This window comes from Entelurus aequoreus, linkage group LG13 (assembly GCF_033978785.1).
Source record: "Entelurus aequoreus isolate RoL-2023_Sb linkage group LG13, RoL_Eaeq_v1.1, whole genome shotgun sequence".
Classification (NCBI taxonomy): Eukaryota; Metazoa; Chordata; class Actinopteri; order Syngnathiformes; family Syngnathidae; genus Entelurus; species Entelurus aequoreus.
In genome coordinates, this window is record NC_084743.1 from 57,142,015 (window position 1) to 57,167,640 (window position 25,626).

At 37.3% G+C, this 25,626-nt stretch overlaps 1 protein-coding gene across 3 annotated transcripts; it reads left to right on the forward strand.

The window, feature by feature from the left end:
• The first annotated feature begins 866 nt into the window (after positions 1-866).
• On the forward strand, positions 867-25,626 carry LOC133663917 (transcription factor 7-like 1). 3 transcript variants are annotated; one of them, XM_062068648.1, is made up of 8 exons: positions 4,145-4,210; positions 9,097-9,174; positions 9,253-9,370; positions 15,623-15,684; positions 15,781-15,858; positions 18,932-19,091; positions 23,583-23,690; positions 24,929-25,626. In XM_062068648.1, the coding sequence occupies exons 1-8, from the start codon at positions 4,179-4,181 to the stop codon at positions 24,962-24,964; spliced, it is 672 nt and encodes a 223-aa protein (XP_061924632.1). In that variant the 5' UTR covers positions 4,145-4,178; the 3' UTR covers positions 24,965-25,626. The 3 variants fall into 3 exon arrangements, with proteins under 3 accessions (XP_061924630.1, XP_061924632.1, XP_061924631.1); XM_062068646.1 differs by lacking the exons at positions 4,145-4,210; positions 9,253-9,370 and adding an exon at positions 867-1,032; XM_062068647.1 differs by lacking the exon at positions 9,253-9,370 and having other exon boundaries at positions 4,168-4,210.

Below are 25,626 nucleotides of genomic sequence, written 5' to 3' on the forward strand. Positions count from 1 at the left end.
GCATGAACTCACAACAAATTACAAACCTGTAAATCAGATGGAAAATTAGAGGGAACTTTGTCTGGGGGTATCCATAATACGCCGATAGGGAGAAGTTTTTATTTACACGATAAGTCGGGTGTGTCTAGGGCTCCGCCGAACCCCTGAGGCCGACTCACCGAACCCCTTGGGTTCGATCGAACCCAGGTTAAGAACCACTGCTTTAGACTGTTGACTTCAACCTAAACCAGTCACTTGAAATTAAATAAAACCTGTATGAAGCCCCCATCGTAAAGATTTTAGAATATGTTTACCTTCGGCTCTCAGGCTTATCTATTTTAATTTCACTCATTTTTTTAATGTAACTGACGTTGGTTATTTCAAACGATACTCTGGTCATGTGTAGTTAAATATATTAATGCAATACTGTAATATACACACAAGGCCTATCCACTGTGAAGGGGTCTTAAAGGATTACTTTGTGTTCTGGTTTGTCTTACAAGTGACTTTTTATGATGTACATCCTGAATGACAAAGGGTTTCAATTTAGCGAGGAACAATGGCGCAGACTACTGTGATGTTTTGTTTACGACCAAATGATCTCCCAAGCACATGGGTACAGTCTTGACCATATCAGGGTTAATAAAGCTAGTATCAAAGTGGCATCTAAACCTTTTTGGATGACAGAGACAGCCACGCCCGAGACGGCATTTTTTTCAAAACGAGGTCAGCCACTTGTGTCTCCCAGGTGCTCCACCCTTTACGACTCGACCGAAGATTTTGAAAGGGTGGCTCATCACATCATAATCATGCAAAGACATTTATCATCATGCTCATGATGTCTCAAAGTACACCAAAACCACACACGAAAGACCATCACTGCTTTGAAGTCTTTGACGGCATTGTTGATGTGAGTGAGAAGGGCTTGCAGAGACAGTTCTCAGCATCAAAATTTAAGTCTCCTGCACACATCACATGGATTTGCAGACAAAAAAGGCAAGCGCATACAACAGTCACAACTAAGGTACCAAACCTACACTGGAAATTACCACAGTAAGTACCTTAACCAACTTTAATCCCTGTATGGGATTGTCAAACCAATGGGAATTTAACAACAATCAAACCATCTCAATACAACTCTGGGATTATCTCTCTTTGGATTGGAGGTGTATTAATCATTTTGAAGAACAACGTTAGGTAAATAACTTGTGTAAACTCTTAGCACCTGTGACCCAGAACACGTAGAAAATTAATAAATGTTGCATTTTCACTAGAGATCGACCGATAATGTTGTTTTTTTAATGCCAATACCGATTATTAGTAGTCAAGGAGCCAATTTACATCTGCAGTAAAAGTTAGCTAAACATGACAGTAATCAGCTGGACAAGACTTTTAGTTGTTTTGTTCAACATCTTTCTTTAGTAAACGTCGGACCAATTGCGACAATGTTTTTTGTGGCATTAATGTTGTGGTTCATTTAGCACCAAAAACATCGGGGGATTTCACAATCAACTTTATTTAGTGGGTCAGAGGAGCAATTTTTACTAAAATTTGTGAAAATATGGGATTTTTCAAATAAATACAAAATCGAGAAAGTCTGGGGTTTGATCACCAGGCTCGGGGTCTTTCTGTGGGGAGTTTGCACGTTCTCCAGGCTGCGACTGCCTGGGTTCTCGTCCGGTACTTCGGCTTCCTCCCACTTCTAAAGAATAGAATAGAATAGAATAGAATTTATTGTCATTATATTTGCATATAACGAGATTAAGGACTCCAATTTAAGGTGCGGTAGTGGGAACAAATATGGGGTAAAAATAAATAAATAATAAAATGAGATAAAATTACACAACAGGCAATAAAGAAAAAAAAACTAACAATTGAAATAAACAGACTACTATCCAATAAGAATAATAGTAGTCTTGGGGTACCTGGGGTTAGGCTGACTGGCAACACTAAATTGGCCCTAATGTTTGAACGTGAGTCTAAATGTTGTCTATCTTTGTTGGCCCTCCGATGAGGTGGTGACTTTCCCTGGGTGTACCCCGCCTTACACCCGAGTGCAGCCCCTGACCCCAAGCTGTAAAACAAATGGGATAGCGAAAAACAATATATACACTATATTGCCTAAAGTATTTGGCCATATGCCTTGACTCACATATGAACTTGAAGTGCCATCCCATTCCTAACCCATAGGGTTCAATATGATGTCGGTCAACCTTTTGCAGCTATTACAGCTTTAACTCTTCTAGGAAGGCTGTCCACAAGGTTGCGGAGTGTGTTTGTAGGAATTGTCGAGCATTCTTCCAAAAGCGCATTGGTGAGGTCACACACTGATGTTGGTCGAGAAGGCCTTGCTCTCTGTCTCCGTTCTAATTCATCCCAAAGGTGTTTTATTGAGTTCAGGTCAGGACTCTGTGCAGGCCAGTCAAGTTCATCCACTCCAGACTCTGTCATCCATGGTTTATGGACCTTGCTTTGTGCACTGGTGCACAGTCGTGTTGGAAGAGGAAGGGGCCCGCTCCAAAACTGTTTCCACAAAGTTGGGAGCATGGAATTGTCCAAAATGTTTTGGTATCCTGGAGCATTCAAAGTTCCTTTCACTGGAACTAAGGGGCCAAGCCCAACTCCTGAAAAACAACCCCACACCATAATTCCTCCTCCACCAAATTTCACACTCTGCACAATGCAGTTTGAAATGTACCGTTCCCCTGGCAACCTCCAAACCCAGACTCGTCCATCAGATTGCCAGATGGAAAAGCATCATTCATCACTCCAGAGAATGCTTTACACCACTGCATCCGACACTTTGCATTGGACTTGGTGATGTATGGCTTAGATCCAGCTGCTCAGCCGTGGAAATCCATTCCATGAAGCTCTCTGCGTACTGTACGTGGGCTAATTGGATGGTCACCTATGGCTGGGCCAAGTGATTAGGACACCTGATTCTGATCATTTGGATGGGTGGCCAAATACTTTTGGCAATGTAGTGTATATATTATTTCATGGCCTGGACTTGAACTAAAGTTCTCTACATCAAAATAACTCGCCACTAACTCAATGTTATAGCAGTTTATGAATCTAAGGTTTCCTCGTGTTGAAATTTGTTTGAATAAAAACAATCATGTAGCTTATAGTTGAGACATTTTTCAAGCTGGCTGAGTTCATGTCTTCCTGGATTTTACAGAAAGTATGATACTGTGCGAGCTGCTGCGTGCTCTTTACTGATATAATAAGTCCCCTATTAGTCAAGATATTTACAATAAGTTCAGATTTTTGGCACACATATCTTTTTTGTCCTCATCCTGTCCATCCACCTTGTCGAGCAGCTTGAGCGCTGCAGTAGCAAAAACAGACAAAACGGGGCCGAAAAGACGCCAGGGAAGAAGGACAAAAACTGGATTACCCGGCAACAATTTGAAGAATTCTCACAAGCAACTAAAAACACATTTGGGGAGTAATTATATTCCATCCATTTTCCTTTGCTTGTCACTCTCAGGGTCTGGACAGCTGCACTCGGGCGGAAGGCGGGGTATACGACCTTGGATAAGTCGCCACCTCACCGCAAAGTCATTCTTGTCCTTAAAAAATAGATACATTAAAAGGAAAACGTTTCTCATGCAGAACAAAAGGGCTGGTGCTTGAGCAGTGGTTACTACTATCTACTTCACTAAATATTTTTTTTACTGATGGGCTACAAAATTAAAATATCGGCGCCGACAATCGGTGGATCTCTAATAGATCAGGGGTGTCCAAACTACTGCCTGCGGGCCAAGTGTCATCAGACGAGCTGAGGTAAACATGAAATCTGGCCCTTGGCACATATGAATACTGTTGCAGTTTTACCACAGCAAACATGCTGTCATCTTGTGGACAATGTTAGCAAAATTATAAGTCCACCATCAGAATGTATTGGTTTTGAATGAGCAAAGCATTAAATTTATATGCTACAATTTAAACAACAGTTGCCACTCATGGTGTTAATACAAGAACAAACAACACAGAAAGTAACACATGTGTACACAAAACACAACCTTCCCACTGAACTATGTGGGTATTATAAAAAAAATGTCGAATCACCATACACAATTTAAAAATGACACCCTATATATTTAAATCCACTACAAAGCATGATGGGTAATATGCAAAACACCCTCGTTGAACTTTGCCACGTTTAGTGCATTTTAGCTGTGTTTGATGTTTAGATGTTAAGGAGGTCATCACGGAAAAAGCCAAGGTAGGAGTCGAACTTTCACATACCGGTACTCTTAATATTCATACTCTTAATATTCAATGATTCATCGTTTATATTTCATATTGCAGTGTTATCAGGATGATGGGGTTTTATTTTAATAAGTGATGTTTTGTTGTTCAGTTTGTTAGCTATAGCACGTCTAAATCAATGCAAACTGAGTTGTCTCCTATTGATAATTTTGTAAAACCTACCTTCTTTATTTTTGTACAAATAATTTCTGTAACGTCGTAATCAACACTTTGCTGTGTGTATTTGTGTACGCGCACCCACATGACGGTGTATTGGTAATTTCCCTCAGAAATTGGGCTTTATCACAGGTTACACTGTATTTCTACATGTTTTCTACAAACTTTCCTCTTTAAATTTGGTATGAAATTAATACTCAGACTTAAATCATTGTAGTTGTCGATTATGTGTAGAATTAGCTGTAGAAATGTGAATAGTATGAACACAAAAGGCACAGAATGAGACAGCATATAGTGTTGGAGTATATAATTTAAAAAAAACAGATTTTTCCATAAAACTGACTCCAAAGTGATTTGGATGTCAAATTTATTTACATGCTTTATTTAATTACATATATATTTAATCTCTATCATTACACTAACTTCAGAACATAATAAATACAAATATATTATATATATACTACACACACATATATATATAATGTATATTAAGTTAAGTTAACTTAACTTAGTATACACATATATATATATATATATATATATATATATATATATATATATATATATATATATATATATATATATATATATATAATACATATATATACATATATATATATATATATATATATATATATATATATATATGTATATATATGTATATATGTGTATATATATATATATATGTATATATATATATATGTATATGTATATATATATATGTATATATATATATATATATATATATATATATATATATATATATATATATATATATATATATATGTATGTATATATGTATGTATATATATGTATATGTATGTATATGTATGTGTATATGTATGTATATATATATATATATATATATGTATACATATGTATATATATATGTATATATATGTATATGTATGTATATGTATGTGTATATGTATGTATATATATATATATATGTATACATATGTATGTATATATATATATATATATATATATATATATATATATATATATATATATATATATATATATATATATATATATATATATATATATATATATATATGTATATATATATATATATATATATATATATATATATGTATATATATGTATATATATATATGTATATATATATATATATATATATATATATATATATATATATATATATATATATATATATATATATATATATATATATATATATGTATATATATATATATATATTTTTTTTTTTATATATATATATCTCCATCCATCCATCCATCCATTGTCTACCGCTTATTCCCTTCGGGGTCGCGGGGGGCGCTGGAGCCTATCTCAGCTACAATCGTATATATATATATATAATGTATAATATACCTTACATGCATGTCTTTGGCCCCCGACCAATTTGTTGTGGCCCCCATGTCAAAAAGTTTGGAAACCGTTTGGTGTGTATTTCACAATGAGTAGATTTGGTTAAAATACTTGTGAGCTATTTGTGATTGAGTACTTGGGGCATATGCCTAATTACACACTTCTGGCTAGTTGCGTTTTACAAAGGACATGACAGGCATCAAAATGATCTTTATTTCAATTAAAATAGATATTATCAAAGAAGACACATAATCAAAGAGACTCATGAAAGAATGCAAGAATCAAAGCACCCGGAAAAGTACTGATTACTGTTTTTTGGAAAATATCTAAAACAGGGGCCCCCAAAATACAGCATGCAGGCGTCCACAACTTGGACCACGGGAGGTCCCAAGAAGATTTTTTGATGATATTAAGGTTGAAAGATTGCAAACATGTTGCCATCCATTGATGACCATTCATGTTACACCATTAGCTAATGCAACAGAATAAATATATAGGTACCAATTCAGACAACCTTTGCCACTTGTGCAAATGATTAATGATCAACACAGAAAGGATATAAATGTAGTACACAAAACAACCTGGCCATTGAACTATGTGGTCATTGTATACATTATTTTTTTAAATACTCTTAAGTGTTTCACACAATTTAAAATTAGACCCATTTGAATCCACTTTGATGGGTCATATTTAAAACACACACTCTCCACACATGTTTGGAGCATTTTAGCTGTGGTTGATGTTTCTGATGGATTACAACATTTTTAGGATGTCCTCAGGAAAGTAAACAAGGTAGGAGTGGTTCACACATCCTTTAATATTCAATGTTTTATTGTTTATACTTCATATTGTAGTGATGGGGACTGTTAATAATGTATGTGTTGTTGTTCGGTCTGTTAGCGTCTTTTAATTCTTGTTATAACAAACTGAAGTGTCCCTGATAATATTGTAAATCCATCATATTTTTTCTCGTACAAAATGATCGTTGTTACGTTACATTCAGCGCTCTGCTGTGTTTTGAAAACAAGTGTTGTTTTGTGTGTTTAGACTTAGACAGACTTTATTGATCCACAAAGGAAATTATTCCACACAGGGTAAGGATGGAAAGGATAATGCAGGTATTAGACTTAACAATGTACCGTAGTAGCAACATAAAATATAACATAGGGACATTGTTCCACAAAGTAGCTCAGTTTCAAAGGATGGAAAGGGTAAAGATGGAAAGGATAATGCAGGTATTAGACTAAAAATGTACCATAGGAGCAACATAAAATATAACATATATGTAATATTTACATGTTATATATACAGTATATAATATATAATGATATATTATGATATTATATTATAATATATTTTATATAATATGAGGTGGCGACTTGTCCAGGGTGTACGCAGCCTTCCGCCCGAAAGCAGCTGAGATAGGCTCCAGCACCCCCCGCGACCCCAAAAGGGACAGCGGTAGAAATGGATGGATGGATGGATGGATATACAATATATAACAAATTCCAATTACCATGTACAATATTACAGTATATGTAAAAAAAAAAAAAATAATAAAAAAAGTAGATCCAGCAGAAAATCCATCCCATCCATTTTCTACCGCTTGTCCCTTTTGGGGTCGCGGGGGGTGCTGGAGCCTAGCTCAGCTGCATTCGGGCGGAAGGCGGGGTACACCCTGGACAAGTCGCAACCTCATCACAGTCCAGCAGAAAATATGAATATGAATTATGAGTGCCTATCTGAATGTGTGGTGAGATGAGAGGTGTTCCCCTAAATAGTAAGTACAAATATTAAGTTCAGTATTCTTTACAGTTTTGAAGTTAGTGTGTTGATTTAAATATTACATTTAATTAAAAGTGTTATCTAATTACATTCAGGGTTTCCCACACATTCATTTATTTGTTGCGGCCCGCCACGAAAGAATTACGTCCGCCACAAATTAATTTTTTTAATTTTTTTTTTATTTAATTTTTTTATTTTTTTTATTTTTTTGTCCTCTCCAGCTTCTCAGGCAAATCATATAGTTGATGTAGATGCCCATATCGGCTGTTCAGATTTACTTTACAAAAGAGAAGTGTAGGATACTTCTCTTGTTGCCTTATTTGTATTTGACTTTATTAAATGTATTTATATTAGAAACACAACATGTGTATATAACAAAGGGTGCATAGTCTGCAGGCAGTAGGAAACACATGGTTAAGTGTAGGGAGTAAAACTGATGGCAGTCTAAAGTTCAATATTTTTGGAGCTCTTTGTTCAGTGGATCAGATGTTTGATGAAGCTCTGTGTCTATCTACCACCACTACTCTTTTCTGTTTATTTGTTGCTGACTGTGGCAGGACGCCTCTATTTCACTTTATGTTGCTGGTAAATAATATGGTTGTAGTAGTAGGCTAAAGTTAAATTATTTAATATGCACTAATTAAAGGGGCAGATCTTTGACACATTTTATCTTTTATATTTTATAAGATATCTTTTTTTTAAGAACCACAATTAATAAATATATTTCAGTGAATAACTTATTGTTCAAATCTGTATATAAATATGTACATAAAGTGTTGTAATTATATTGTAAAATGGATGGATGGATGGATGGACGTTTAAAACAAAACTGTTATTATTAATTAGTAAGTATACATTTTTTGAGCCTTTTTAGAGAAAATCAAATCATTGTAGTAAATTATGCAAATTACTCGATGATGCCATGGTGACCACGCCCATAGGATGGATGGACGTTTAAAACAAAACTGTTATTATTAATTAGTAAGTTTATATTTTTTGAGCCTTTTTAGAGAAAATCAAATCATTGTAGTAAATTATGCAAATTACTCGATGATGCCATGGTGACCACGCCCATAGGATGGATGGACGTTTAAAACAAAACTGTTATTATTAATTAGTAAGTTTACATTTTTTGAGCCTTTTTAGAGAAAATCAAATCATTGTAGTAAATTATGCAAATTACTCGATGATGCCATGGTGACCACGCTCATAGCCACGCCCCCACCGCCACAGGTATATTGGCAGTTTATGGGAAACACTGACATTACATCACTAATTACAGGCAAAAGTTTGGCAACCCTGATCTAAAAGCACTAAACCAGGTGGCTGATGTTGAGTAGATATACATCAAAGGATTAAAGAAGATTATTCATTTTATAACTGTTCAATTCAGAGATGTTTCCTCTTCGATCATCAAAGAAATCACTAATCAGTCATTAAAGCAACATCCTATGCAAACTTACGCAAATAACCCAGAAGAGACCAGATGTTAAAATGCTCTGGGCTTATATAACAGAAGAGGTTGTCGTTTATTTTTTACAGGGATATGGAAATGCCAGGTTTTGCCTCACAATGTCTTCCTCACAATCCTGCTCCACCGCCACGACCCGCTGGGCCAAGGTACAACAACAACAACAACGATCAGCCAGTGGGCAGCCAGCACAGGGGCTATAATGGCTTTGTTCCCATACAAAACAGTTTCATGCAACCAAACCCGGTGATGGCTGCTCCCAGCATGCACTTTGTACCAATGAATCATCAGAATCTGCAACCACTTCCCCAGAGCATTGAGACACTTGCCCATGTCCAGGGCCAGGTGAGATATGCCTCAACCGGGTTTGGAATTCATCTTCCTGCCCCCTCACCGTCAATCACAAAACTTTCAGGGTCATTAGAGTCATGGTCAAAAGTTTACATACACTTTTAAAGAACATAATGTCATGGCTGTCTTGAGTTTCCAATAATTTCTACAACTCTTATTTTTTTGTGAAGCACATACTTCACAAAAAACATTCATGAAGTTTGGTTCTTTTATGAATTTATTTTGGGTATTGTGGCCAAACAACTAAATTTTTGTTTCATCTGATCTCATAACTTTCCTCCAGAAGGTCTTATCTTTGTCCATGTGATGTCAGATGAAACAAAAATGTAGCTGTTTGGCCACAATACCCAGCAATATGCTTGGACGAGAAAAGGTGAGGCCTTTAATCACAGGAACACCATACCTACCGTCAAGCATGGTGGTGGTAGTATTATATTCTGGGCCTGTTTTTCTGCCAATGGAACTGGTGCTTTACAGAGTGTAAATGGGACATTGAAAAAGTAGGATTACCTCCAAATTCTTCAGGATAACCTAAAATCATCAGCCCGGAGGTTGGGTCTTGGGCGCAGTTGGGTGTTCCAACAGGACAATGACCCCAAACACGTCAGAAGTGGTAAAGGAATGGCTAAATCAGGCTAGAATTACGGTTTTATAATGGCCTTCCCAAAGTCCGGACTTAAACGTGTGGACAATGCTGAAGAAACAAGTCCATGTCAGAAAACCAACAAATTTAGCTGAACTGCACCAATTTTGTCAAGAGGAGTGGTCTAAAATTCAACCAGAAGCTTGCCAGAAGCTTGTGGATGACTACCAAAAGCGCCTTATTGCAATGAAACTTGCCAAGGTACATGTAACCAAATATTGACATTGCTGTATGTATACTTTTGACCCAGCAGATTTGGTCACATTTTCAGTAGACTCATAATAAATTCATAAAAGAACCAAACTTCATGAATGTTTTTTTGTGAAAAACAATAATGTGCTCCAATCACTCTATAACAAAAAAATAAAGAGTTGTAGAAATTATTGGAAGTCCAAGACAGCCATGACATTATGTTCTTTACAAGTGTATGTAAACTTTTGACCACGACTGTATATCAGCAAATTTGGAGTGCAATTGCTAAAAACGTATTTACCAATATTATGCCTAATTGAAATTTAAAAAGACTATTCCAATCCTCCTCCTTACCCCTTGTCTTCGCCCGTCCACATCGAGCACGCTGTGTCCCAATTCTCTGGAAAGGTTAAAGGGGAACTGCACTTTTTTTTCTTTTTTTTTCTTTTTTGCATGTTTGGGATTTTTTGGAATCAATTGCAAGAATTCTTTTTGAGACTCGAACACACGTTTTTCCTCATTTCTTTGTGTTCTGAAGAGTAAAAATATGCAAGGAAGAGGCGGCTAATAATGCATTCCGCCAATAGTAATATTGAGATACTGTGAACACTCTAAGCCTTTATTTATTGAATAGAAATGTTGAAATGCAACATTATAGGGAATTAGTAAACAGCTAACAGTATGCACAAAGGAAATTATAACCTGCTAGCCAAGAATGTACGACAATTTGTCTCAACAAAAGAGGAGAAATATAACCTCAAGAGAAAATTAATTTAACTGCATTTTATTTTTTTTAAATGTTGCCTATCGTTCACAATCCTTATAAAAGACATGACGACGGATGTCTTTTTTTTATAATGCATTCTAACTCGTAAATAAATATGTTTAAAAGTCTGCTTACAGTGGAGCCAAAGGGAGCCGCCGTATTCTGCCTATAAAGAAAGCCCTTAAAATAAAATTCAAACACCTCCATTAAGATTGTATATACAGTACAGGCCAAAGGTTTGGACACACCTTCTCATTCTATGCATTTTCCTTATTTTCATGACTATTTACATTGTAGATTGTCACTGAAGGCATCAAAACTATGAACATATGTGGAGTTATGTACTTAACAAAAAAAGGTGAAATAACAGAAAACATGTTTTATATTCTGGTTTCTTCACTATAGCCACCTTTTGCTCTTATGACTTTTTCGCACACTCTTGGCATTTTCTCAAAGAGCTTCAAGAGGTAGTCACCTGAAATGGTTTTCACTCCTCAGGTGTGCTTTAAGCTCATCGAGAGAATGGCAAGAGTGTGCAAAGCAGAAATCAGAGCAAAGGGTGACTATTTTGAAGAAACTAGAATATAAAACATGTTTTCAGTTATTTCACCTTTTTTTTGTTAAGTACATAACTCCACATGGGTTCATTCATAGTTTTGATGCTTTCAGCGACAATCTACAATGTACACTACCGTTCAAAAGTTTGGGGTCACATTGAAATGTCCTTATTTTTGAAGGAAAAGCACTGTACTTTTCAATGAAGATAACTTTAAACTAGTCTTAACTTTAAAGAAATACACTCTATACATTGCTAATGTGGTGAATGACTATTCTAGCTGCAAATGTCTGGTTTTTTGGTGCAATATCTACATAGGTGTATAGAGGCCCATTTCCAGCAACTATCACTCCAGTGTTCTAATAGTACAATGTGTTTGCTCATTGGCTCAGAAGGCTAATTGATGATTAGAAAACCCTTGTGCAATCATAATAACACATCTGAAAACAGTTTAGCTCGTTACAGAAGCTACATAACTGACCTTCCTTTGAGCAGATTGAGTTTCTGGAGCATCACATTTGTGGGGTCAATTAAACGCTCAAAATGGCCAGAAAAAGAGAACTTTCATCCGAAACTGGACAGTCTATTCTTGTTCTTAGAAATGAAGGCTATTCCACAAAATTGTTTGGGTGACCCCAAACTTTTGAACGGTAGTGTAAATAGTCATGAAAATAAAGAAAACGCATTGAATGAGGAGAAGGTGTGTCCAGACTTTTGGCCTGTATTGTACATGATGTAAGTATATATGTAATGTAGTAACAAGGCACATTTATAATAACATGTAATATTTACGTATTTTGATCATTTTAAGCATATGTGACGCATTAATTTCAAAAACGCATCACAACGTTGGCTTTTTTTACCCCCAACATCACTGATTATTACTCAATGCAGACTTCATGAGAGCCAACAAACATAATAAAACATCACTTACAGTACAAGGTCTGCTGCCATTAGGATGCCGACTGATAGGACATTAATATATTCCCATTTCGATGAAGAATGACACATAATTCTCACTAAAAGGGGATGGAACCAAACGTCTTCATGTCGTTCTCGACATTACCGGGTATAAATTGGCTGTCAAAAGTGTACCAATTTGTCGGAATACGTCCTCATCCTTCTAATATCCAGGTGAGAGGCATGACTTATAATATACAATAAACGTGTATTAGCAAAGAAGCGAGTAAGCAGCTGATCAACATTGGCACTCAAGCTGGTGATCACGGCTGTCTGCGTTAGGGCTTTTTGATAACAATATCTCTAATACATGGTTAATATTCAAGTCATGAAATGTAAATAGAGTATTATTGGCACTTTTTGGATGGTTATTAATTGGGTTTTATGGGCGGAATAGAAGATTCTGCTCTAAGTGGACATTTATTTATGTTTATTTAGGAGTTAAAATGTTTTTTATTTTTATTTTTAATAATATGTCGTCATGTCTTACATAATGATTGTGAACGATTCCAAAAAAAAGTGCAGTTCCCCTTTAAGACCTTTAGTATATCATCGGTATGTGGGATTAAAATATGGAATGGATTAACCAAATAATTATTAATATGATTTAGTTTAAGAAACTGTTCAAACACAAAAGTATTTACAAAGTACAAAGAAGAATTATGATAAACATTAAACTTATTAAACACAAAGTATTTACAAAGTACAAAGAAGAATTATGATAAATATATTAAACTTATAAAAAATAAGATATTCTAGATATTGTTTTTTGATTTTAAAACCGCTAGCTAATGCAACTATTGTCCATATTGTATCTTCTAAATCAGGGGTGTCAAACTAATTTTAGATCGGGGGCCACATGGAGAAAAATCTACTCCTAAGTGGGCCGAACTGGTAAAAATAACGGCACGATAATTTAAAAATAAAGACTTAACTTCAGTGGAATTAAAATATTGAATGGATTAATAACCACATAAGTACTAATATGATTTTGTTTAAGAAACTGTTCAAACACAAAGTATTTACAAAGTACAAAGAAGAATTATGATAAACATATTAAACTTATTAAACACAAAGTATTTACAAAGTACAAAGAATAATTATGATAAACATTTTAAACTTATTAAAAATAAGATATTCTAGATATTGTTTTTTTATTTTAAAACCGCAAGCTAATGCAACTATTGTCTATATTGTATCTTCTACATCAGGGGTTTCAAACTAATTTTAGATCAGGAGAAAAATCTACTCCTAAGTGGGCCGAACTGGTAAAAATAACGGCACGATAATTAAAAAATAAAGACTTAACTTCAGTGGAATTAAAATATCGAATGGATTAACCACAGAAGTACTAATATGATTTAGTTTAAGAAACTGTTCAAACACAAAGTAATTACAAAGTACAAAGAAGAAGGTATAGCTCGGTTGGTAGAGTGGTTGTGCCAGCAACTTGAGGGTTCCAGGTTCGATCCCCACTTCCGTCATCTAGTCACTGCTGTTGTGTCCTTGGGCAAGACTCTTTACCCACCTGCTCCCAGTGCCACCCACACTGGTTTAAATGTAACTTAGGTTGGGTTTCACTATGTAAAGCGCTTTTAGTCACTAGAGAAAGCGCTATATAAATATAATTCACTTCACAAGAATTATGATAAACATTTTGAACTTATTGAAAATAAGATATTATAGATATTGTTTTTTGATTTTAAAACCGCGAGCTAATGCAACTATTGTCCATATTGTATCTTCTAAATCGGGGGTGTCAAACTAATTTTAGATCAGGGGCCACATGGACAAAAATCTACTCCCAAGTGGGAGTAGATAGGTAAAATCTGGTAATATCACGGCACGATAACTTAAAAATAAAGACAACTTCAGATTGTTTTCTTTGTTTAAATAAATGATAAATGGGTTATACTTGTATAGCGCTTTTCTACCTTCAAGGTACTCAAAGCGCTTTGACAGTATTTCCACATTCACCCATTCACACACACATTCACACACTGATGGCGGGAGCTGCCATGCAAGGCGCTAACCAGCAGCCATCAGGAGCAAGGGTGAAGTGTCTTGCTCAAGGACACAATGGACGTGACTAGGATGGTAGAAGGTGGGGATTGAACCCCAGTAACCAGCAACCCTCCGATTGCTGGCACGGCCACTCTACCAACTTTGCCACGCAGAACAAGCACATTCTGAAATTGTATAAATCAATGTTGTTGTTTTTTTTTTTACACTTACATGTTGCGGTTAATAATATTCTGTCTTTATTTGTCGTTATTTATATTTTCTGAATAAATGATGTGATAATATTCATCAGTCAACTCATTGGTGTTAATTTTCAATCTATCGAGATAAAATAAGTACTGTACTGTAATCAAAGTAATAATGATAATGATAAATGGGTTATACTTGTATAGCGCTTTTCTACCTTCAAGGTACTCAAAGCGCTTTGACAGTATTTCCACATTCACCCATTCACGCACACACTCACACACTGATGGAGGGAGCTGCCATGCAAGGCGCTAACCAGCACCCATCAGGGGCAAAGGGTGAAGTGTCTTGCCCAAGGACACAACAGACGTGACTAGGATGGTAGAAGGCGGGGATTGAACCCCAGTAACCAGCAACCCTCCGATTGCTGGCACGGCCACTCTACCAACTTCGCCACGCTGTCCCAGGATGTTATTTATGTAGTTCTATCATTTTCCTCGACTGGTGCACTAACATCATGTGGTTTATTTTGTACATATGTAGCATCATCTACAAAGATACAAAGAATTACTATTGCGACATCCACATTTAAAACAGCTGTTTCTTTCATTAAAAAATTTCAGGTACATTTTTATACTTAGCAAACTCCTCCCGCGGGCCGGATAAAACCTGTTCGCGGGTCTGATCCGGCCCTCGGGCCGTACGTTTGACACCACTGATCTAAATATTGCTGACGTTGGCTTACGGGTTAATAAGGAGGAGAATTGGGTTTCGGGCATAGTGCTTGGAGTCTTGCGTCCTATTTCATACAGTTTTAAAACCACAACCCTTATTCATTTCGAGGCAGATGTACCAAGTTATGAAATATACTGATGTTTTATTACCACAATAACAGTTCTCTTTTCTGTGTTTATTCTCCAGACCAACTTTGTACCAGAGGTGATGCTGCCTAATGGCATGAACATGCGTCCTGTTGGATTATTGTATGTAACGCACACTTTGAAATATTTTACTGCAACTTCACACGCACACACACACACATCTGTTATCTCTTCTGTTATCTTTTATCTCTCATCTAGGAATGGAGAACTCTTGTACAAAGTTACAGCCCCTTCTAACGTTACTCCTCCTCTTCCCGCCAATATCCCCAAGATAAAGTAAGAATATTTCTCATTATTTGATTAGATGAATTGCTGTATTACATAAAGCTTGTGTTCATATTTCAAACAGTTTTATAAAATGATCAAATTTAAAGCCATTGTTTGCAAGTCAGTGCACTGCTTCTCCCTGTTTGCAGCTGTTACTGAATGACAGGGCGCATAATAGGAAATTTACCGCAAACGTATTCCTAGCCCCTTCCTGCTTCGTCACTCGTGATGGGTACCAAACCCGGTACCGACTGAATCCCAACGTTTATACCGGGCACCAATTTACGCAAAATCCAATGTTGCCATCTTACGGTATACCTTGGTTGCGCGTAACGTCACGCCCGACGTTTCGTACTTGGGCACTTTGCGATTACTCCAGCAGCACTGAGAGCGGACTCAGCCAAACTACCTCTAAGTAATGTTGCAATTTTCAATGCCGACAAAGAAATTGTTTAAAAATATGCTCCAATGTACGTTGAGTAAGGCGCCACTTTTCCGAAAATGTGCTATGTTGATGCCAATACATTAACTTTGCTATCGACGTGCTACTGATTTCAACACCTCAGAATTTGTGAACAAAAACAACAACTACTCAGTGGCCTAGTGGTTAGAGTGTCCGCCCTGAGATCGGTAGGTTGTGAGTTCAAACCCCGGCCGAGTCATACCAAAGACTATAAAAATGGGACCCATTACCTCCCTGCTTGGCACTCTGCATCAAGGGTTGGAATTGGGGGTTAAATCAGCAAAAAAATTATTCCCGGGCGCGGCCACCGCTGCTGCTCACTGCTCCCCTCACTCCCCAGGGGTTGAACAAAGGGATTGGTGAAATGCAGAGGACAAATGTCACCACACTTAGTGTGTGACAATCATTGGTACTTTAACTTAAGATGCAAGTTACAATCAAACAGCTGGTGCTTAGTAAGTAGAATACTCACAGCGTTGACACTTTGTAGGGCGCAACCACAGATGAGCCAGGAAAAGACTGATCCGACTAGCCAACACACCATAAACCAGGCCTGGGCAAATTAAGGCCCGGGGGCCGTATGTGGCCCGTTAAGCTTTTCAATCTGGCCCGCCGGACATTCCCAAATATTTTTTTTTAAATCTTTAAGATGGAAACTGTAGCTGCCATTATGATGTGCAGTGATGTTTTCAAATGACCGTAAGTCTTGAACTATACAGAGTATTTCAATTGTTGGAATCTGCGCTTCTGCATGATATACTAGTTACTATGGTAATCTAATTAGTTACTATGGTAATCTAAGTCACAGCAGCTCAGACGAGGCACCAAGCAGTGTGGGTGGGGAGCGTTTCCACAGAGTGTCAGCCTCAAATGCGGGTGTCAGGGACAGACGCGGAAGGAGATTTTTACAACAAAGTTCTAAAGCTTAGTGGTAAATCAGATGTATCAGATTGTAGGTGGGCGTTTTTTTACCCTTTGCGTTCATATTTCGCTGTGTTTGTGGCATTTTTGTTGCGTTTCGCTTGATTGTAAAATATGTCGATTGAGAGGGGGTGTGACAGTCATATGTTGTCAGTATTCAGTGTTTTACCGTTCATAGTTAATATTTTAAATCCCGCATTCTTTATTTTCATGTACATTCTGGGTGTCTCATTCAGTCAAAAAAATTTAAATTCCATTCCGTTTTTTAAGACGGTCTGTCATAACGTTTTTAGCATTCAATTCGACATTATTGTGAGGTTTTGTATTAGTGTTCCTAAAAATAGACATGCTGGCCCCCAGACATGTATTTTTCTCTAAAATATGGCCCCTCGAGGCAAAATAATTGCGCAGGCCTGCCATAAACTGTACACTACTGCCACCTAATGTCTTGGACTTGCAACTGTAATTGAGACTGAGAACTGTAATAATAAAAGAAGACACTGTATTTCAACTGGACAGTAGTTATCATAAACAGCAATTTTTTTTTAGAAAGTTACATTTTATTATTAAAAACAACATTTATTAACACACACAAAAGTACATACAATTGGTACCATTGAGTACCGGTATCGATTCCCAGATAAAAGGAATCGGTAACGTATCGGTTCAGATCTGAACAGTACCCATCCCTAAACCCTGAATTTTGTCACTGTCCCCAGTACGTGCTGACCGAACTCTACTACCACCAAGCACAGATTTACGTAAAATGAGAACAGTTGGCACAATAATTTTTGGTCACGTCCCGTCCGGTTCCGGCTCAAGCACTTGTCGGGCAAACGGACGTATTCACATTTTCCATGCCAACAAAGCAAACACGGCCGATAAAATGCTCAAAAGTAAGGTTTCACTTTAAAAAAAATAAATTTAAAATGTTTTAAGCTAGCTCGATGCTAATATACATTGGATATGCCTTATACATGCTTTTTGATTAGCATTGGTGATGTTCAATACTTTCAAACTTTGTGATGAAATCTACAATCTTAATTTAAATTTGTAATTGTGAAAAATATTGACATTTATTAGTGTAACTTGCTCTTTTAAATCACGAATGATAATAAATGTCTTGTTGTTGTATTTTTTTGTGCAATTTTCAACCTGTTAAAGTACAGTGGAACCCGTTTAATTTCAACCAACAAACCACATGAAGAGCTATGCTGGTCAGTGGTTCGGGAGTCTGGTCTTTTTTTTAGCCGACTGGCCAGCATGTTTGACTCACATAGGGGTTGTGTAGCCGCGGGTTCGAGGCTCGGCATGTACAGGGCCGAATGGGATGACTACAGTTGTACGGAACCTTTTGGGGGACATGGGAGGAAGCCAGATACCCAGAGAAATGGACTGTGTCAAAACTGTTTCCACCAATGGTAACATACTGAAAAAACTTAAGGAATTGGGGGTCAATTTGATATTTTTTTATTTTCTAAACAGGCTGCAGCTAACACTTGTGACTGCTGAAAAACTGTGAATTATAAGAAATTATGACAAAGCATTTGTAACGTGCCCAAGACCAAAAGAAAACTGGGATCTGTAAATAGCCTTTTTGTCCACGGCAATGTATTTTTAATTGTGTTTTTCATTATTACATAATATCATTATCAGATGCAGCCAATGTATTTTATTTTTATTTTTTTCTCATTGCAGAAAGAAAACCAAAAAAGTAGACGACCATTACACGGAGAAAACCTATGTCAAGAAGCCCCTAAATGCATTCATGTTATTCTCCAAGGAGCATAGACAGGCCGTCAAGGACAGGTCTTCCTCAACAAATATTGCTGTTATAAACGAGACCTTAGGAAAGATGGTAAGTGTGTTTTACTACCCAGGTCAAACAATTTTGGGGCATTTAAGGGCGGGCAGGAGTTCAGTCTTTAAGGACTGAACGGTAAGTCGGATTTTTTGCAAGACGCCAGCATCACGAGTCCAACGAAATATTGGAGGTCTGGATCAGAATTTTAGCCAGCAGGGGGCGCCATCTGAGATCATACATACTAGAGCTGGGAATCTTTGGGAACCACATGATGTGATTCAGATTCGATTCTCATTTCAAAACGATTCTCAATTCAAAATCAGCCCCTTTTATTTAATAACATTGAGTTCCAGTTGTATGATTAACTACATTCCTGGATAAAACAGATAAACCGCTCCGATAAATGTCTACATTACCTAAAAGAAAACTGGTTTTGTTTGATAAAATTCTACCCAAACATTTATTAAAGTGGCTGGACAGGACAGATTTTGAAAAATAAATTAATAAATAAACAGCAAAGTTGGCACGTTGTTTAAATCGTAAATAAAAGCAGAATACAATGATTTGCAAATCCTTTTCAACTGACATTCAATTGAATAGACTGCAAAGACAAGATACTTAATGTTTGAACTGAGAAACTATTTATTTTTTCAAATAATCATTAACTCATCTCAAAAAAGTTGACAGGGGGGCATTTTTACCACTGTGTTACACTCAGTAAACGTTTGGGAGACCCATTTTGAAGCTCTTCAGGTGGAATTCTTTCCCATTCTTGCTTGATGTACAGCTTAAATTGTTCAACAGTCCGGGGTCTCCGTTGTCGTATTTTAGGCTTCATAATGCGCCACACATTTTCAATGGGAGACAGGTCTGGACTACAGGCAGGCCAGTCTAGTACCCACACTATTATACTATGAAGCCACGCTGTTGTAACATGTGGCTTGGCATTGTCTTGCTGAAATAAGCAGGGGCGTCCATGATAACGTTGCTTGGATGGAAACATGTTGCTCCAAAACCTGTATGTACCTTTCAGCATTAATGGTGCCTTCACAGATGTGTAAGTTGCCCATTTCTTGGGCACTAATACACCCCCATACCAACACAGATGCTGGCTTTTGAACTTTGCGGATGATTCTCTTCCTCTTTGGTCTGAAAGTCCACGACGTCCACAGTTTCGAAAAACTATTTGAAATGTGGACTCGTCAGATCACAGAACACTTTTACACTTTGCATCAGTCCATCTTAGATGAGCTCAAGCCCAGCAAAGCCGGCGACGTTTCCGGGTGTTGTTGATAAATGGCTTTCGCTTTGCATAGTAGAGTTCTAACTTGCACTTACAGATTTAGTGAAGAACTGTAGTTACTGATGGTGATTTTCTGAAGTGTTCCTGAGCCCATGTGGTGATATCCTTTACACACTGATGTCACTTTTTGATGCAGTACCGCCTGAGGGATTGGAGGTCATGGGCATTCAGTGTTGGTTTTCGGCTTTGCCGCTTATGTGCAGGGATTTCTCCTGATTCCCGGAACATTTTGACGATATTACGGGCCGTAGATGGTGAAATCCCTAAATACCTCGCAATAGCTCGTTGAGAAATGTTGTTCTTAAACTGTTTGACTATTTGCTCACGCATTTGTTCACAAAGTGGTGACCCTCGCCCCATCCATGTTTGTGAATGACTGAGCATTTCATGGAAGCTGCTTTTATACCCAATCATGGCACCCACCTGTTCCCAATTTGCCTGTTCACCTGTGGGATGTTCCAAATAAGTGTTTGATGAGCATTCCTCAACTTTCTCAGTCTTGTTTGCCACTTGTGCCAGCTTTTTTGAAACATTTTGCAGGCATTAAATTCCAAATGAGCCAATATTTGCAAAAAATAAAGTTTGCCAGTTTGAACGTTAAGTATCTGGTCTTTGCAGTCTATTCAATTATATATAGGTTGAAAAGGATTTGCAAATGATTGTATTGTGTTTTTATTTACGATTTACACAACGTGCCAACTTCACTGGATTTGGGTTTTGTAATTCATGCCTTTCACCTGAAGAAGGATACGAACATAAACCGAGGAGTTGGTCATCTTTGACATTCAACTTATACCCGTAGATGGCGACAAAGACGCTCACTACTACACGCTACTTTTTTTTTTACCTGCGAGAGGATTATAATTGATTCTTCATCTAAGCGGGAAGATTTGAACACCCCATCAGTCAGCATCCCAGTGAGAGCAAACATTGTACAGTATGTGATTATTTTATTATGTTGTCTCAAAGTCTGCCAGGAGTGGTAGTGTTGTTGTTTTTGAAGGAAATAATGAATGTTGTGATTCGTCTGTGAACCATATTATTATGTATATGCATGTTAATACATTACATTACATATTTACTTTATGTGTTTGGTTGTATTTTTAGAGTCAAAAACTACTGTCACGTATATACAAACTGACATGATAATACCACAATTATTCATTATTACTGATCCTTCCACAGTAGGAACCTACATATTTTACTCAAACTTTATATTTGCGTTTTTTTCTTTATACAGTACTTTTGAGTTTGTTGCGTGACTGGTCGGGTCAGTGTGGAACTACGAATTATCAAGCTGGTAGCTATTTATTGCTATCACGCAAATTTCCGATAGCTCACATTGGCATTAGCATTTTGATTTGAGCATCAAAAGGTACTACTAGGCAAGCATGAACAGAGCCAAGGCAGCATCGGTCCGAAATCCCTCCTCGTCTTTGAAAGCCGGGCCAATGTTGATCCTTGACTGTCCTTTTATCCGGGTAGCCTCTCTTTTTCTAATTTCCTAATATCCTCAGAAACAACTTTTTTTGTTGTTTTCCTGTTTCTGCCATGATAGCAGTAATTCCGTGAAGAAAGTCTGCATTTGTAGTTTTGTTGTGTGGCAGCCTCTTCACAATTGCTTAGTGCCATTGAAAATGATACAGATCCCCTCAGGACATGACAGAGGTGTCATTTAACGAGTTCTAAGTCCATGTATCATCCCAAAAGTTATGAAAATATTTTACGAAGGTTGACAAGTGACTTTTTGCTGGGACTTTGCAGGACTAGCTGCAGTGTGCTCAAACAACATCTGGTAGCATATGCGAGCAGATAATACTATATCATTTATTTCTCTTTCGGACTTATCAAGTGTTATCAGGTCGGTAGTGCATTCTTCACACGTTCTTCACTCATGCTGAAAGTGAAGGATGAGCCCCCCAAAAAAAAGTGGCACCTACCCAGCAGGCACAAGACATTGATACAAGGTTGATTATACATCTCTGTTTTTTAAAACTGACTTTGCAACAACGTTGGATCCTTGTTGTTGGTTGGGAAATGACCAAAGTTCAGTGGTCAAATCAACGTCACAACCTGACATTGAATAGAACAGTGTTTTTCAACCTTTTTTGAGCCAAGGCACATTTTTTGCGTTTAAAAAATCTGGAGGCATACCACCAGCAGAAATCATTAAAAAACAAAACTCAGGTGACAGTAAAATGTCCTTGTCGCAATTGTTGGATATGACTTTAAACCATAACCAACCATGCATCAATATAGCTCTTGTCTCAAAGTAGGTGTACTGTCACGCCGTGACTTATTCTGATTTTTTTGCTGTTTTCCTGTGTGTAGTGTTTTAGTTATTGTCTTGCGCTTCTATTTTAGTGGCTTTTTCTCTTTTTTTGGTATTTTCCTGTAGCAGTTTCATGTTTTCCTTTGAGAGATATTTCCCGCGTCTACTTTGTTTTAGCAATCAAGAATATTTCAGTTGTTTTTATCCTTCTTTGTGGGGACATTGTTGATTGTCATATCATGTTCGGATGTACTTTGTGGATGCCGTCTTTGCTTCACAGCAAGTCTTTGCTGTCGTTCAGCATTCTGTTTGTGTTTACTTTGTAGCCAGTTCAGTTTTAGTTTCGTTCTGCATAGCCTTCCCCTAAGCTTCAATACCTTTTCTTAGGGGCACTCAGCTTTTATTTATTTTTGGTTTAAGCATTACACTTTTTTCCCTGCACACTGCCTCCCGCTGTTTCCGACATCTACAAAGCAATTAGCTACCGGCTGCCACCTACTGACATGGAAGAGTATTACACGGTTACTCTGCCGAGCTCTCGACAGCACAGACACTCAACAACAACACATAATTTGCAGACTATAATTACTGCTTTGCAAAAAATACATTTAACCCAAATAGGTGAAATGAGCTAATCTCCCACGGCACACCAGACTGTATTTCACGGCACTCTAGTGGTTAAAAAACACTAGAATAGACAACGTCAACAAGTACGTTTTTTCAAGGTTGTATTTGTGTTGTAAGTTATTGTTTGTGAAATTACTAAAATATAATGGTCTAATCCACGTCAGAACCCAACATTGGTTAAACGTCGTCAAAAAGTGCGTTAGGTTTGAGTTCCTCAACGTCAGGACCTAATTCAACAAGTTCTCAACGTTGTTTTAATATATTGTGCCTGCTGGGTACTAGAATGTCTCGAATAATGTTCAGATCTTGCCAATAATTGCCAACATGTTGTGTACATACACAGTGGCATGTGCTACCTGAAAAGGAGAAGTCCAAGTTTTACGAACAAGCTGAGGAAGAGAGGCGACTTCATGCCCAGCAGCATCCAGACTGGTCCTGTCGCCACAACTACGTAAGTCCTGTTCCTAGAAACAATGCGCCCCATTCAGCAACCGTTCTTGAGAAAAAATGTTGTTCTTAGGCCCACTTACGAAGTTTTTAAGGAGATTTTTGTATTCACCAATGTTTTCTTAGCTGGGATTTTGTTCGTAGGTAAGAATAAAATCTACGAGTGCTCCAGGGCACTCTTAGGGTGGCCTATTTGTTCTTAAGTGTGACAAGTTCCCTTACTTCTATGATCTAATGTTAAATGAATATAGATAGATAAATAGATACATACATACATACATACATACATACATACATACATACATACATACATACATACATACATACATACATACATACATACATACATACATAGAGATAGATATAGATATATATAGAGAGATATACAGATAGATAGAGATAGATATAGCTATAGATAAGACAGACAGACAGACAGACAGACATATAGCAAAATGAGCAATATATAGACATTTCAAAATATTGTGTGCGTGCATGCACACACACACACACACACACTCATCAATTACCGGGGCGTTGATTTAGTGATTGGTGACTCTTTAAAAGACTCAACTCACACAATAGCAATGCTTTTGCTGCTACTGCAAGATGCCGCAGATCGTGCCCTGGGGAGGGAGCGCATATTTCACGACCATGTAGACCTATTTGCCCGAAGTGACAAAATATTTATTTGAACGCTTTAGGCTACGTCAGCGGTCCCCCCTTTCTTAAACTTACGTTTTGACATTATGTATTTTCCCCGTGGGATAATACAAATTTCTCTTATGTAATATGTTAGTGTTTTTTCCATGTGTTTGATGTTTGGCTTTTCGGCCGGAATTGTGCCCTTATATGGGGAATTAACGGGCGTTTACCTATGCAAATTATGGAATTAAGGGTGTTTACGTATGCATATATTGTGCCCTTATATGGGGAATTAACGGGCGTTTACCTATGCAAATTATGGAATTAAGGGTGTTTACGTATGCATATTGGGGAAATAAGGGTGTGTTTATATGCAAATTATGATAGACACGCACGCGCTAACCATTTGGCATTCAGCAAGTGGAGAACGGCAGGTGGGAACAATTTGGTCGTTTAAGAACACGTCATGAATTTGAATGGACTCCTCTTAGGAAATCACTTAGAAAGAAAAAGATAAGAGGAAAAGTTAGGAAGTTATTGCCGAATGGGGCCCAATGCAATGTATGTGCATGAACTGCAAAGTCTTTTTTTTTTTTTTAGGGAAAAAAGAGGTACAATAAAAGAATCCGGGACTGAGGGACATCAATGTCGGGACCAAACAGCCCGGGAACGTGTTTGAACAGGACGTTGCCTCCTTATCATGGAATTCATAACCTGTCCTAATCTCTTGGGGACGGCAAATCCTAAAGGTCCAAAACAAGACATGTGATAATTGAGTCTTTTGTATCCAAGCTCAAAATGCTTCGCATTTTAAACTGAGTGATATTTACTCCTTATTATAAAATAAATGCAATGTGTCTGTCACTGATGACACCAGGATTCTTTTTTGCGGGAAGCGTCTCGTCCATTCAGAAGAACAATTAACTGCCCTGCAACCGGGAATTTAACCACCATCTTGCCCTGTGCTGTTCCAGGAAATGGAGGTAAATAAACCTGATCGACTCCTCCCATTGATTTCTTGCCTGGGTTCACAGAGCTGATGCGCCACAAGAGCATCAGCTGAGTGGATGGGGATGAGTTTATGAAGCGCTTGTCTTGCGTATGTCAGGCCACATTGGCAACTCCACAAATTGTCTTCATAATCCTTCACCGTATCGTCTTTATAAGAGCTTGTCGAGGGGGAAGGGTTATTAGTATCAAGTCACACTGTTTGGATGCTGTTTGATGCTTTGTGAACCAAAAACATGTAATGCTGCTGTATCGGAAATGAGTACAAAAATAAAAAGAGATTTAGGGAA

Excerpts from the sequence above, each read along its gene's own strand:
- LOC133663917 (XM_062068648.1), top strand. The coding sequence starts at position 4,179 with ATGTTAAGGAGGTCATCACGGAAAAAGCCAAG. Across the intron at positions 9,175-9,252 it reads CCACGACCCGCTGGGCCAAG|TTTCATGCAACCAAACCCGG; the intron begins GTACAACAACAA and ends CATACAAAACAG. Across the intron at positions 9,371-15,622 it reads TTGCCCATGTCCAGGGCCAG|ACCAACTTTGTACCAGAGGT; the intron begins GTGAGATATGCC and ends TTTATTCTCCAG.